The sequence below is a fragment of the Pleurodeles waltl genome, chromosome 2_2 (assembly GCF_031143425.1).
Source record: "Pleurodeles waltl isolate 20211129_DDA chromosome 2_2, aPleWal1.hap1.20221129, whole genome shotgun sequence".
Taxonomy (NCBI): Eukaryota; Metazoa; Chordata; class Amphibia; order Caudata; family Salamandridae; genus Pleurodeles; species Pleurodeles waltl.
The window spans coordinates 996,079,643-996,093,918 of NC_090439.1; the positions used below are offsets into that span (position 1 = coordinate 996,079,643).

At 43.3% G+C, this 14,276-nt stretch overlaps 1 protein-coding gene across 2 annotated transcripts in view; it reads left to right on the forward strand.

The window, feature by feature from the left end:
* SQLE (squalene epoxidase) overlaps nucleotides 1–14,276 on the forward strand; it is a 99,409-nt gene that overhangs the window by 14,409 nt on the left and 70,724 nt on the right. For both annotated transcript variants that reach the window (XM_069220732.1, XM_069220731.1), the window contains exons 3-5: nucleotides 1,181–1,361; nucleotides 2,860–2,956; nucleotides 10,585–10,698. In XM_069220732.1, the coding sequence (XP_069076833.1) occupies nucleotides 1,181–1,361; nucleotides 2,860–2,956; nucleotides 10,585–10,698 (392 nt within the window). The remainder of the gene's footprint in view (nucleotides 1–1,180; nucleotides 1,362–2,859; nucleotides 2,957–10,584; nucleotides 10,699–14,276) is intronic.

Genomic DNA, 14,276 nt, shown 5'->3' on the forward strand with positions numbered 1-14,276 from the left:
AGAATACTTATACATGTTATGGAGGAGAATATTAATTGACCGCTATACTTTTATAGATCTTTGTATTGTCTAACGCTTTGTCTAACCTAAATCATGAAGTTAAAATGAACTGTCTAATGCTGAATGCTAGCCATAACATGCCATGGTTTTGCTACATAAACAAGATATGTATTGAGTTAGGTCGCCCTGAGTTGTTTACTGCTCCCTAGGATATAATAAGAGCCAATAGGAGTTGGATGAAAAAAAGATTAATGGAAAGGCAAAGTATACTCAGGAAGGCCATAGAGTTCAGCAAAGCAGATGCTAGATTGTCTATTGCAATTAAACTACCCCTGGGCTTGAAACCATATTTCAATTTGGTGCATAATGTATATGAAAAGAATCTGTTGATTCAGGTTTGGCATTGCCTATCAGCATCTATCTTTACCGAAATGGTGGGGCTCAGCGCTACAAGGAGACTTATGTCCTCGTCACACTGTCTCTATAAAAACCATGATTCACTTTATATTTTCTTATGAGGTTTATTAATCCCTCCATTCGAAGTATTGTGTTCTATCACTCAACTGGGAAAATTTCACAATCTCTCAAGTGGCATTTTGATACCAACAGTTGTTATCCTGTCTGTTTATACATTGTGTTGTGGGTGGTTTAGTTTCATACCTGAGGCAGTTATAACAAGAGCAACTCTTCATGATTCATTTTTTATGATGCTAATGTATTGTAATTATTTTATGCTGCAATGATACATTTTCATTTTGTATATGTTTATTTAGTTATGTTTAGTTAGTTAGTTTAGTATTTTTATTTTAGTTATATACTTCCTACTTAAACTCATTGATGCATGGCTCTAATTCTCATAGACCTCATCAACACCCTCCTATATAGGACACTCTATAATCAACACCCTTTCTATCACACGCTCTAAAAGGGCCCCCCAGGAACTCGATGCAAGCTGAAGCACTTTTCAACCCTGTCAAGGGTTTGGAGCTCTATATAAATGCTACAATACAATGAAGTAAAATTGCATGAGGAGATGGCAGTAACATTTCCCTGTGCATATGTGCCAAGAAGAATTGCACCAGCACTGAAATAAATATTTGTAAAAGGATGTTTCATTTCAGTAAAGGCCCTTAATATTGCATAGTTTGTGATTACTTAATCTGAAACAATTGTTTTGCAGATGCAGTAGAAGGACTTGATGCGCATGTTGTACATGGGTATGTCATACATGATCTAGAGACCAATTCGCAGGTGGAAATCCCTTATCCTATGTCTGAGGATAACCAGATTCAGTGTGGGAGAGCATTTCATCATGGGCGTTTTATCATGGGACTCAGGAGAGTTGCAATGGCAGAACCCAAGTAAGGCTGCATTTATTGTGCTTTATAAAAATCAATTCTTAGTCACAAAGCAAACCTACTTTAGTATTTAGCAAAAGTCTACTTATAGTTTAGTTAAATTCATAAAAATTACTAAGATCAGTCTCTACTCTCAGTGCATCAAGTGTGCCATATAATGTTTCCTAGCCCAGCTTAACAGTCACTATTGTCCTTGTTTATCAGTGGCAAAGACTACTGCAGTGATACCTCAGTGGATGTGTTTAAGCCGACTCAGAACTCAAAACGGCTGGTAACAAGTTAGAGGTTTAAGGATAGGTGAAATGTGGTATTTTCATGCTGAGGGAGAAAGCCGTTATGTTGCTGCATTCTGAACACTTTGGAGATGTCTGATGAGCATATAGGGGTGACCCAGGTAGAGAGTCATACACTAGTTAGGTCTAGCTTTATTGTGAATGCCACAACTTTGTAAGAGAACATGTCAACAGAAGATGATACAAAGGAAACAGACAATTCTAACAGGAGATTCAGCATGTGCATGTTTGCGCAGAATAGTTTATTACACTGAATACATGTAATGCTTTCTGATCAGCTTTTACCATTTAGTGACTATTCAGCAGCACACTCTGTAGCGTCGACTTGCAGACCTATCTAGTGGCCCTGAGGGAAATCATTAAAAGAGATGGGGCACTCTTTGATGTTCCCATCAGCAGGTCTTTGTGAGGAAACATGTTTGTTCTGAGAACCCCTGGCCGGGGGTCCAGTCATAGATTGCATCTTTCAAATGGAGGTCAGTGGTCCCAGTATATGGACAGTGACACCTGGGACCCTTTACTTTAAGCCGTAGTGGGGGTGTTAGCGACCCCACAAGGTTTGGCCTCTAGATTGTACCTCACATGTGGCTTCTTGGATCCTTTCAGGGATTAAAGATCCTTATACAGAAACATATAGCAGCTGGTGAAATGTTGTTAAAGGTTTCTGTTCTACACTGCTTCCAGAATTGAAGGCAATATTTTTAGGTCTGGCTTAGAGACTGTTTTGCCACCATACGAGACACATCCACCTTGAAAGTAGCTGACTTCAGCTTTTGCACTTGTGCACATCAGTCTAGAAAGAAGTCCACTTTAGTGCCAGGGCTGGGGATCCAATCTGTCCTTTCATTTCCCCTTTAATTTAATTTATTATTTTTAGTTGCTTTTTTTGGAACATATTTTTTATCACTTCTACACTTTAAGTGTTTATTGCATATGTTTGTAATAAATAATCAAAATGCAGACTTCCCAGCGCTACACCTATTGGTTTACAAATGCTTTTTTAATGAGGGGTATGACTGCATAATATGCATGGCTAACCCAGTACAGGGATGTGTAGCAGAAATTTGGGCTGTAATCTAGTGCCAGTAAATTGCTACCAAAGTCAAAGAGATACATCTTTCAGTTATCTAAGTATACTTTGTAACATTTTACTTGTATTGAAATGGCTACTGATGTGCAATATTAAGGGTTTCTTACTTATTTTTCAGTACAAATTTCATTGAAGGAACAGTGACACAATTACTTGAGGAAAATGACAGTGTTATTGGAGTCCAGTATAAAGATAAAGAAACTGGGGATATCAAGGTACAGTTGTAGTAGTTGGCTTTCTTGTGGCATGACCTGTGGAAAATTACATACATGCTTGAGATATAATGCAAATTACAAAATCCATTGATACTGTGAAACACAAATAACAAATATTTTTAAAATTACAATAAATTACTGATTAGATCGTAATTATTCATTAAAAATGACAAAAGGAACGATTATTTATACTTAACCATTTTTTAAATGCATTGTATTGTGTCTAGATGGCTGTTTTGAAAGGTAATTGTCTTGGTAGTGTACCAAAATCAGCCCTCTGTATAACACCAATCTGCATGGGATGTATGGCCATTTGTTCCTGAAAAAACAAACATTTCCCAGTGAAAGGCTGATGAAGTGCAGCTATTCACAATTAGAAAGTGTAGGAAAGTCTTCCTTTTTGCACTGGCCACCCTCAAACATATTGGACAGTTACTGGTGGTTACTGACTCTTGGCTGTGCCTTACAAGTCCCAGGGCCAGTGCTTTGTGAAAAGCAGATATGCAAATTCGGCTAATTATAACTTATTAGTATCAACTTATCTATAAGTCCCTAGTAAATGGTAGGGCATGTATGGTTAGGGACGCCAGCATAGGTAGTTCGGTGCACTGCTGAGGTGCTCAGTGTCATTTTAAAGGCAGGCCTGCCTTGCTGGCTGCTTTTAAATGAAAGATATATGCAAATTAGACCATAGAATTAAAAGTACTTCCAAAGTCTTAAACCCCCTTATTTTTACATACAAGTCACCCCTAAGGTGTGCCCTAAGTGCCCCCAGGGTAGGGTGCCATGTAACTATAAAAAGGGACCTTATACAGATTGTTTTATAAGCCCTGATACGATAAAATAGCCAAACTCGCTTTCCCTCACTGTAGTGAATGCCCTTCATAGGCTAAATAGGGAGACTTTATTTTAATTAATAAATTAATAAAGTCCCCACAAGAGCCAGATACTTTGAGTTTGTTATCAAATTAATTGTTATAATAAATCCCTCAACTTAACATTGTTGGATTTAATATAACTAGTTCAGGTAAAGAGTTTTAAAACTCTACCTGAAAGTTGCCATCTTCAGCTTTGTAGTGCCCTTCTCTGATTGTCCAGCCTCTGGCAGCCTGGCCAGGCTACATTGCTGAGGTGTGAAGTGGCCTGGGCTGAACACAAAGGATGTGCCTGGGGGAGGAGATCTGCCCCAGCAGATGGTGAAACAGGATGGGAGAAGAGTAGCCAAACCGGTCTTCAAAGGAGGGAAGGACATTTGAAGCAGCTCAGGACCTCCCCCATTTCCGACAACCTCAGACAGTTAGGTGCTCTCTTAATTAGATTGGGAGAGGGCAGGAGAGAGGTGTGTTTAGGATTTGTAGCCACACCAATGGGTAGCCTCACCCAGATCCAACCTCTAAAAATCTTTTTCAGCCATGTTGGATTTTTGAAGAATGTTGCTCCCTGGGATTTAGTTTTGCCACACTTCCCAGGAAGTGGTCATCCAAGGGGGAAGTGGCCTGCCTGTAATTGGACAGTTGCCCCCCGCTTTTCACCCCAGGAGCAAGGATAAATATGGCAGAGTTGCATCCATACCCAAGATCCCTACCAGGAACAAGACAAGAATAAGAAGGACTACCCTGCTGGACCCCTGACCTGCAACTGGACACTGCACTCTGAGGTACTGCACCAGCTGCACACTTGGCTTCAACGCAAGAAAGACTTTGCCTGGCTTCAACTAGTTTACGAAGGGACTCCCTGTTTGCTACAGGTAATAAATAGCTAACCAGAGTCCTCTGCATCGAATCTTGAAGGAACCGACTAGCTGACCACTGTCCACTGGCCATTCTGGAGTTTGAGCCAGGTGCATTCTGGGAGTTGGAGTCCTAGCCCTCAAGGAGCAACTCATGCTTGCGGAACCTTGGAGTGAGCTGTGGACTTCCAAAGGACCTTCAAAGACCTTCTGGAAGAAGATCCAGAAGTTTGGAGAAGATTGGAGAACTTTTGGTAAAAAGCTCCGTAAAGGACCGACCAGTCGTCGAGAGTCAAGCCAGCTTACGTCGACCTCGACCTGTCCTGACTTGCAGGTTTGTCCCGCTGAAAAGCTCCGGAGCCCCAAACTTCCAGGATTTCACCGGGGTCTCCTGGAAAGGCAATCCGATGACGTCAACTCGAAATTGGTTTGCTGTGGAGGGTCGTCTGACGTCGGAGAGAAAAAGCTTCAAAAGACAAAAAGTGACTACGTTCGAAGGTAAAAAGTTGACCGGGACTTCCTGTGCAGCGTATCTGAGAAGGGCTCCAAGGACATTGGATTAAGATTCAGCTGTGGCCTGGACAAAGATTTTCATCCCGAAAAATCATTTAAGTCAGAACGTAGAATTCTCCACCAAGGTCTCCTGTGACGCGTATCCAAAGAGGGCTCTAGGGAGATCGAATTGGTGACTTCGTCCACATTATGAGTGTGCTGCTGCCAACCCACCACATCACCACTCATACCGCCATGGCGGTATGAACTGCCAGCCGTAGATGTACATCTCCAACCCTGCGGTCCACACATGACCTGCCAGCGGTATAATGAGCCAGCCTACCGCCATGGATTTCACGAAAACCATGGCGGTAGGGCTACCGGTGACAGGGAATTCCTTCCCTGTCACCAGTAGAAGGCCCCCCCCCCCCCAGCAATCACCTAAACTCCCCGCACCCTCTCCTCGCAATCATGCACACACACACCCACACACATGACGCATGCACCCATGCACCGCCACTTCTATACATGCATTCATTCACACTCATCCATACATGCATTCACTCACACATCCTCACACGCTTACACACTGACATGCGGGCACAAACTCGCTTTAACATTCATACACGCATTCACTTATATGCATACAACCACGCATACACCCCAACACTCACAGACACAGACACACAAGCACACACACACAGACACCACACACTCACACACAACACCCTCCACCCCCCCATCCCCTGGCGGACACCCGACTTAACTTGTCCGGTGATTAGGTCGTCCGGCAGGGAAGGGGGGCTGCTGCCGCCAGCCGCGCCCTGCCATGCCAGCAGGACACCGCCAGGCCATATGAATGGCCATAATAGGGCTGGCGGTGTCTTTCTGGTGGAGCGGTGCAGGTGGTAGCACCGCCCAGGCGCCTCACTTGCCAGCATGGCTACTGCTGGATTTCCACCCTAACTGTGGCAGAAATCCGGCAGTGTTCATATTATCGAGGGTGGAAGATGGTCTTCTGGCACCCGTGGCATCGGCAGTCTTGGGAAAAGACCGCTGATGTCATAATGAGTGCCTAAGACCGAAGGTAAACTTTTGACTGAGGCCTCCAGCTTGCTGTAGCTCCATCATGGTCAGCCTTAAAGTTTGACTTTGCACTCGTAGAGGTGCGACCAAATAGGCTGAGTGGCACTTTTAGTTTCTAAGCGCTAAATAACATGAATTCTTAATTCTTCCCCGTATCTGATTTTATTTCCTTTGGTGCCAAATTAAAGATAAAAATATTTCCTATTTGTATAAATTGGTTTTGGATTTTTAAACTGTTTCCTGTTTTTATTTTATTTTCTTACTGTTTCGTGATACTTGAATGCTTTACACACTTTGGGGGTCATTCTGACCCTGGCGGCGGGTGACCGCCAGGGTCACCGACCACGGGAGCACCGCCAACAGGCTGGCGGTGCTCCCGAGGGCATTCTGACCGCGGCGGTTCAGCCGCGGCCAGAAAGGGTAAACCGGCGGTCTCCCGCCGGTTTACCACTGCCCTTGTGAATCCTCCATGGCTGCGGAGCGCGCTCCGCAGCCATGGGGATTCTGACACCCCCTACCGCCATCCTGTTCCTGGCGGGTCTCCCGCCAGGAACAGGATGGCGGTAGGGGGTGCCGCGGGGCCCCTGGGGGCCCCTGCAGTGCCCATGCCCATGGCATGGGCACTGCAGGGGCCCCCGTAAGAGGGCCCCGCAAAGTATTTCAGTGTCTGCTAAGCAGACACTGAAATACGCGACGGGTGCAACTGCACCCGTCGCACCCCTGCAACTACGCCGGCTCAATTCTGAGCCGGCGTCCTCGTTGCAGGGGCATTTCCTCTGGGCCGGCGGGCGCTCTTTTGGAAAGCGCCCGCCGGCCCAGAGGAAATGTCTGAATGGCCGCCGCGGTCTTTTGACCGCGGTGCGGTCATTCAGCGGCGGTACCTTGGCGGACGGCCTCCGCCGTCCGCCAAGGTCAAAATGACCCCCTTTGTTTCCTAAGTTGAGCCTTGTTGCTCATTGCCAAGCTACCAAGGGTTGAGCTGGTGAGACCTAACTGAACCTAGTGGGGGTTAATGGCCTATTGCTAAGTGTAGGTACTTAACTGCCTTTACCAATAATCCACTTTCTAATAGATATATCTACGAGTATGAATTAATTTTTCACTGAGCCGAGAATTTAACCCATGGGCAAAGTTTTTGTCAGTTTTGTTTGACAGCCAATCTACGTTTCTGGTCACTGAAAATAAATACTGAGCATACTGATTGTCAATTACTCTTGAAGCCTCTTCAGAACCACCAAAAACCTCTCATGGTTTTCGAAGACTTGTCTATTCATTAAATAAGTCCTTAAAATACAATCTTAGTACGAGTGCAACAGCCACAGAAGAAGTGCAACTTTACATAAAAGAAGGATCAAAATAAAGGTCTTGCAGGATATAGAGGTGTTATTCAGAGATATTTCAAAGAGAAAAAATGAAAAACAAAGAGAGCCTCATCCTCAGTTTACGACTGCACCTAAGAAACGTATCCTTTTAAAATGCTAACAGAGACATGGGAAAATCTTGTTTTGCCCTGGTAAAGCAGGATAAATACTTCTGGGGGATTTAAAGGAAGGGGAGTACAACTGGGACTAAAAGACGTTTGCTCTCAGTACATCAGCTCTCAGTACAGAAACAAGCCACAGAGAGAAGGAGGATAATCAAGAAAGGCAGAAGAAAGTGTATTATTTGGTTCTGAGCTTCCTAACTGTGCTTGTGCAGATTTCCTAAGAGAGTTGACACCATAACAGTATTGGGCCAGCCTTACTGGTATTTTCATGCACTACAACATAAAAAAAAGAAAAGCCTTAAGATCCTGCATGTTTTCCCCTTTTTATTTAATCTGAAAGAAACAAATGCAAGGTGATTGTATGTCAATAGAATGTTAATGCGATCTACTCAATTTCTAAACATTTTAATGCAAATACCCGGAGAATTGCTGTATAAACGAAATAATACAGCATATCTTAGACAAACTGTCATTTCAGTACCAGCTCATGACCTTTCCAGAACCCCAAACCATGCACAAATGGGTAGTATTTCTCTTTGAGAAAAGTGACAACCTTTATTCTTAAATGTCCCTATCAGCAGTTCATTGTGAGAGCATTTGTTTATCCAGACATAAATTGCATCTTTCAAATGGAGGTCAGCATTCCCCTATGTAGACAGAGACAGAGACAAGTGGGATCCTTCACTGCAAGCTATGGGGGTGGAAGGGATGATACCGATGGCCGCACAAGGTTTGATATGTAGCATCTCCCACACCTCTGGCCTTCTTGGACCCTCTCAGGAATCGAAGATCCCTACACAGAAAAACCAGAAAAGCGGGACACAGGCGAGGGGAGGATGGAAAATATTAGTGAATAGAGCGCCAACGGTCTGGAAAGTAAATAGAAGAAAGGGAAAAAAGCTGTGTATAGAGCGCCCACGCACAGTAAACATAAAATGGTGAACCGTGTGATCCAAAGAAGTTAGATTCAATCTGATGATATTTGGAAAGAAAAATTTGTGACCAAACACGGTATAACCATATAAAGTCACTGAACTCCAATAAGAAGTTCAGTCCAGCCTGTATGGAGGATAGCTTTTTATAACCATTATATGCGAGTACTAACCAACTAAATGCATCTCATTCAACCACTCTTTAGCCTATGCTGCTGAAGTGGTTCATATAGATCCTGCAGAAAATGATGAATCACACGTTGTTCATGGTCTTCATGAAGGTGAGGGATTTAGACAGCCTTGATGAACAGCCTTTGAAGACACTGGTCTTTAGTGTAATGTAAAATAATTCTTGAACAACTGAACACTTACTTCATTTCTTTCTTCCATGTACTGTCCGTACCGGAGTTGCCTTGGCTACTGTCAGTGGGCCAAAAATGCTTCCAAAGAAGTTTACTCATTGCACAGCTTATTACACCCTACCCTCTTGCTATATTTCTTTTGGGCTTGCAGAAGGACGAATTCTACCTGTCTAGGAGTAAATTATGATAGTAAATCGCGGTGGGCCTAGTGTCAGGTGACTTATTTCAAGATGTACAATTCCTTACATTCCATTCGTTTGTATAACGTTATCAATGCTCAGTTCGTGGCTTACAGAGTTTTGACTAATGTTTGTCACATTACTTGGGGTATTGCATCAGACAAACTCATTCCTTTGTGCAAGCTCTATTCACAATAGCATCTAGTTTTCTGTTATTTATGCTAAGTAGACGCCATGAGGACTGGGAGACTGAAATAGGGAGAGTACTGCATGAAACAGAGTGTGAAGGAGTTTTTGCATTCCCACACTATCTCTTTGACCAGTTGAAATAGTTTTGTTTGAATATTGTAATGATTTTAATTAATATAACAATACAAATTTACTTGACTTGACTTGACTTGATCTCCCGCGATGACCAGTTCATAAACTTCCATTTTAGTGTCTTTCATAGAGCCAATCTCACCCCTGAGAAACTAAACCAAATTTTCTCTGAAACCAACTTCTCCTGTCCTGTTGTATTATCTTTCAGTGTATATTATGTAATCGTCCCTCTCTAACTATCTACTGATTGGCACCCTCGCCTCTGTCAACAGTGGCCATGGTTTTGCGCCTTGGGAGGTATACGTGTTAGGCTTCTATAAAAACACACCAGATTGAATTAGGTGACTGCAGACTTCACAGATTTGGCCTTAATAATAGTTAAGCGAAGCTTTAAAGTGAGATGGAGGGCGAACATACTTCCCTTGGTGACTAACTGGTGGCAGTCCATGCTTAGGTTGGTGAAGGCTGAGAGGAAGGTGCAAAGCGGCGAGAGGCCATAAGCACCCTGTTATAAGGCAACAAGTGGGGTGACATGCTCTCCCAACTCAAAAGTATAGTGAGAGATTATATTCTTCCACTTTAGCAGAGACTACAGCTTCCCTGAAGCTGCCTTGCTGAGTGGCACCAACAATGATCCTCCCACCTACCAGAGTCCACTACCCCTTCTCCAACTATGGCACTTTAGCAGTTGGCCACAGTCAGCCCCGTACCCACCCTGACCCACCACATTGTGCCTAGCAGAACTACTTTGCCTCACCGGTTCTGTCCAGCTCTGGCCCTGCCCTTGGAGTTTGAGAATTGAGGTACATATATTTTGTACATGTTGCTGCATTAAGTCTCAGTCCCCTATAAAATTGTGCTCTTTCACTTGGCACCAACTACCTATGCAATGTAAGTACTATTCTTGATGATAAAACATTTTTTTTGTTAAAAAGATGAACTACCAAGATAGTATTTGATTGCAGTAACAAAGCATTGACACAAGTGTGCTGTTTCTTGTTTTTAGACTGTTGTACTGAGGTCTGTCTTCTTCTGTTGCAGGAACTTCATGCACCACTAACTGTAGTAGCCGATGGACTTTTTTCGAAATTTAGAAAGAATTTGGTCTCTGCCAAGGCCACAGTTTCATCCCATTTTGTGGGCTGCATTCTAAAGGTAGGAGTGATTTTTTATCAGAGTTAGCTTGCTACATGCTTATCTGTTCCTGCACACTATGACAAACAATTTCATATTGTTATGAAAGAATGCTGTTGATACTGTTACATGTGACATATGGGTTTTCCCAAGAGCTAACACATTAATATCATTCAGTATGGTATGATCTATTACATTAGATCATTTAGTACTCAGTATTCCTGCTTCTCACAATTCGATTTCTATAAAATCTAGAGCAGTTGTGTGAAAAGGCAACAACGTAGATTGTAGGCTTAACTGCTACTGCAGTAAGCCAACCACACCTGTGCATCATCTGTAGTGTGTGATATAAGTCAGAAGCTCAGCTGCTAACTATGGAAACCTACAAAAAATAATAAACATACAGACTCCCTGTTCATCAGTTTTCAAAATCATCATAACAATACGCTGATTGTATTAAACTGAAATCCTTATGGTGGATCAGTGTCAGAAGTAGGATGTGATGGCCATGGTGCGTAGTACAGATCCATTGTGGCTTTTGAGCGTGTTGGGCGATTCCGGGGTATCCTAGTCACTGGAAGGGAGAAGCAAGCATTGGCAAAGCAAGTTGGTCTGGTGTTGGCTACAAATGTGTTGATTTTGCCAGCACATGATTCCTGTGGAAATGTTTTTGGAAAACTTTATTACTAAACCTTATATGTATGGCCATCTCTGAATATTTTTTGTAATAAGCTTTTCGTACTAAGTTTTACAAAAAACATTCAAAGAGGGCCATACATGCATCTAAGTGCATTAATGAAAGGCCAAGTGGAATGATGTTTGGGGAAGGAAAACAAAAAACATTAAAAAATGACCACTCATGCATGCACATGGGTACACATTAATGGGAGTCATCTAAGAATGGATACAAGAGCTGTTTCCAAGATGGCGGCTGAGATGTGCACTTGCGGTATGTAAAACACTCCAAAGAGCTGTGAGGATCCAGTAGCAGTGTCTGGAAGCTGTCGCGCCCTTGGAAAAGAATGCAAAATGATTACAAAAATGGAAAAAGAATGTGTGTTTAAAAAACGACACATTAGTCATTCACACCCTGCACTAAAAGGCAGTTTATTCTGACAACACTGTCTTTGGGTAGAGCACCATCACTCATGTAGAAAGAAATCAGTGGCTGAAGGGGGCTGACCCATTATTCCATGTGGTACCCTGTGGTAGGTGGAAGTAAAATGTGAATGACACTACAAGAGAACAATGGATTGAGAAGGATGACTGAAAGCTCTGCTTATATGCATTTCTTTGTAAAAAAGGAAAAGGTGTTGGCTAACCCCATACCTAAAAAAAGGTACAGTATGTTAAGCCATCGTAGCTGAGTGACACTACATTGATGAGAAGGAAGTGTGTTTAACATCCTTATATCACACTGGGATTTCTTATTTCACTGTAAACTACGGTTATTGCTGTTGTGCTGTACTTTGTTGTGCTCACTATACTGAAATGATTTAACTGTTAGTTGGTTTGTAGCATTGGGGTGTGTAACAGCAAAGTTTTTGGAGAGTTGACTACCAGATAGGTATGTTGGGAATGCATATATCAATAAACAGGATCTGACAAAAGACATCTTTTACAAATTAAAACATTTGATGGACACTCAAAGGTACTCCCAGATATATTTAAACGGAAAGCAGAAGTTGGAGATCTATTAATGTTTGATTCAAATACATACATTAGGCATATCATATTTCAGCTGCACAATCACTTATCTTGAATAAAAGGTTTATGTAAGATTGAAACACTTTTCAGGATTATTATTTGAACCTTTTGGAGTGCATAGAATATTATACCTGAAGCTTTTCCCGATCATTAAGCTGAAATGCGAACTAGTGCAGTGCATTCTCTGTGGTTTATATGTTTCCTGTGATAGCACTCATTTTTAGGTCTGACGTAGATATATAGCTTTAACGTTTTTGCCTTACACAAGTAATAAAAGAAAATACATACATAAAAAGTACATGCATGATGTGAGTTAGACTTCTTCATCTATTGGTCTTTTCAAATTGTCATCACATTTTGCTTTCATGCACCAACGCTTACAGCATTTGGCAATTGGTCTGCCCACTTCAGCCACTGACCCTCTTGCACTTTGAGCTACAGCATTTTTCCTGATCGTAAGTGCACATCTTCCCAAAAAGTGCACATTGGTTGCAAGACTGGTGCTCCCTGTAGGAAAGTACCATCTTGCCTGGCATGTTACCCCCATATTTCACTGTATATATGTTGTTTTAGTCTATGTGTCACTGGGACCCTGCCAGGCAGGGCCCCAGTGCTCATAAGTATGTGCCCTGTATGTGTTCCCTGTGTGATGCCTAACTGTCTCACTGAGGCTCTGCTAACCAAAACCTCAGTGGTTATGCTCTCCCTGCTTTCCAAATTTGTCAATAAAAGGCTAGTGACTAAATTTACCAATTCCCATTGGCATACTGGTACACCCATATAATTCCCTAGTATATGGTACTGAGGTACCCAGGGTATTGGGGTTCCAGGAGATCCCTATGGGCTGCAGCATTTCTTTTGCCACCCATAGGGAGCTCTGACAATTCTTACAAAGGCCTGCCAGTGCAGCCTGCGTGAAATAACGTCCATGTTATTTCATAACCATTTACCACTGCACTTAAGTAACTCCTATATGTCTAACCTTCACCTGGTGAATGTTGGGTACAAAGTTACTTAGTGTGTGGGCACGCTGGCACTAGCCAAGGTGCCCCCACATCGTTCAGGGCAAATTCCCCGGACTTTGTGAGTGCAGGGACACCATTACACGCGTGCACTATACATAGGTCACTACCTATGTATAGCATCACAATGGTAACTCCGAACATGGCCATGTAACATGTCTAGGATCATGGAATTGTCCCCCCAATACCATTCTGGTATTGGGGTGACAATTCCATGATCCCCCGGGTCTCTAGCACAGTACCCGGGTACTGCCAAACTGCCTTTCCAGGGTCTCCACTGCAGCTGCTGCTGCTGCCAACCCCTCAGACAGGTTTCTGCGCTCCTGGGGTCCATGCAGCCCTGGCCCAGGAAGGCAGAACAAAGGACTTCCTCTGAGAGAGGGTGTTATACCCTCTCCCTTTGGAAATAGGTGTGAGGGCTGGGGAGGAGTAGCCTCCCCCAGCCTCTGGAAATGCTTTGATGGGCACAGATGGTGCCCATCTCTGTATAAGCCAGTCTACACCGGTTCAGGGATCCCCCAGCCCTGCTCTGGCATGAAACTGGACAAAGGAAAGGGGAGTGACCACTCCCCTGACCTGCACCTCCCAGGGGAGGTGCCCAGAGCACCTCCAGTGTGTCCCAGACCTCTGCCATCTTGGAAACAGAGGTGTATGTGGCACACTGGACTGCTCTGAGTGGCCAGTGCCAGCAGGTGACGTCAGAGGCTCCTTCTGATAGGCTCTTACCTCTCTTGGTAGCCAATCCTCCTTCCTAGGTAGCCAAACCTCCTTTTCTGGCTATTTAGGGTCTCTGCTTTTGGGAATTCACCAGATAACGAATGCAAGAGCTCATCAGAGTTCCTCTGCATCTCCCTCTTCACCTTCTACCAA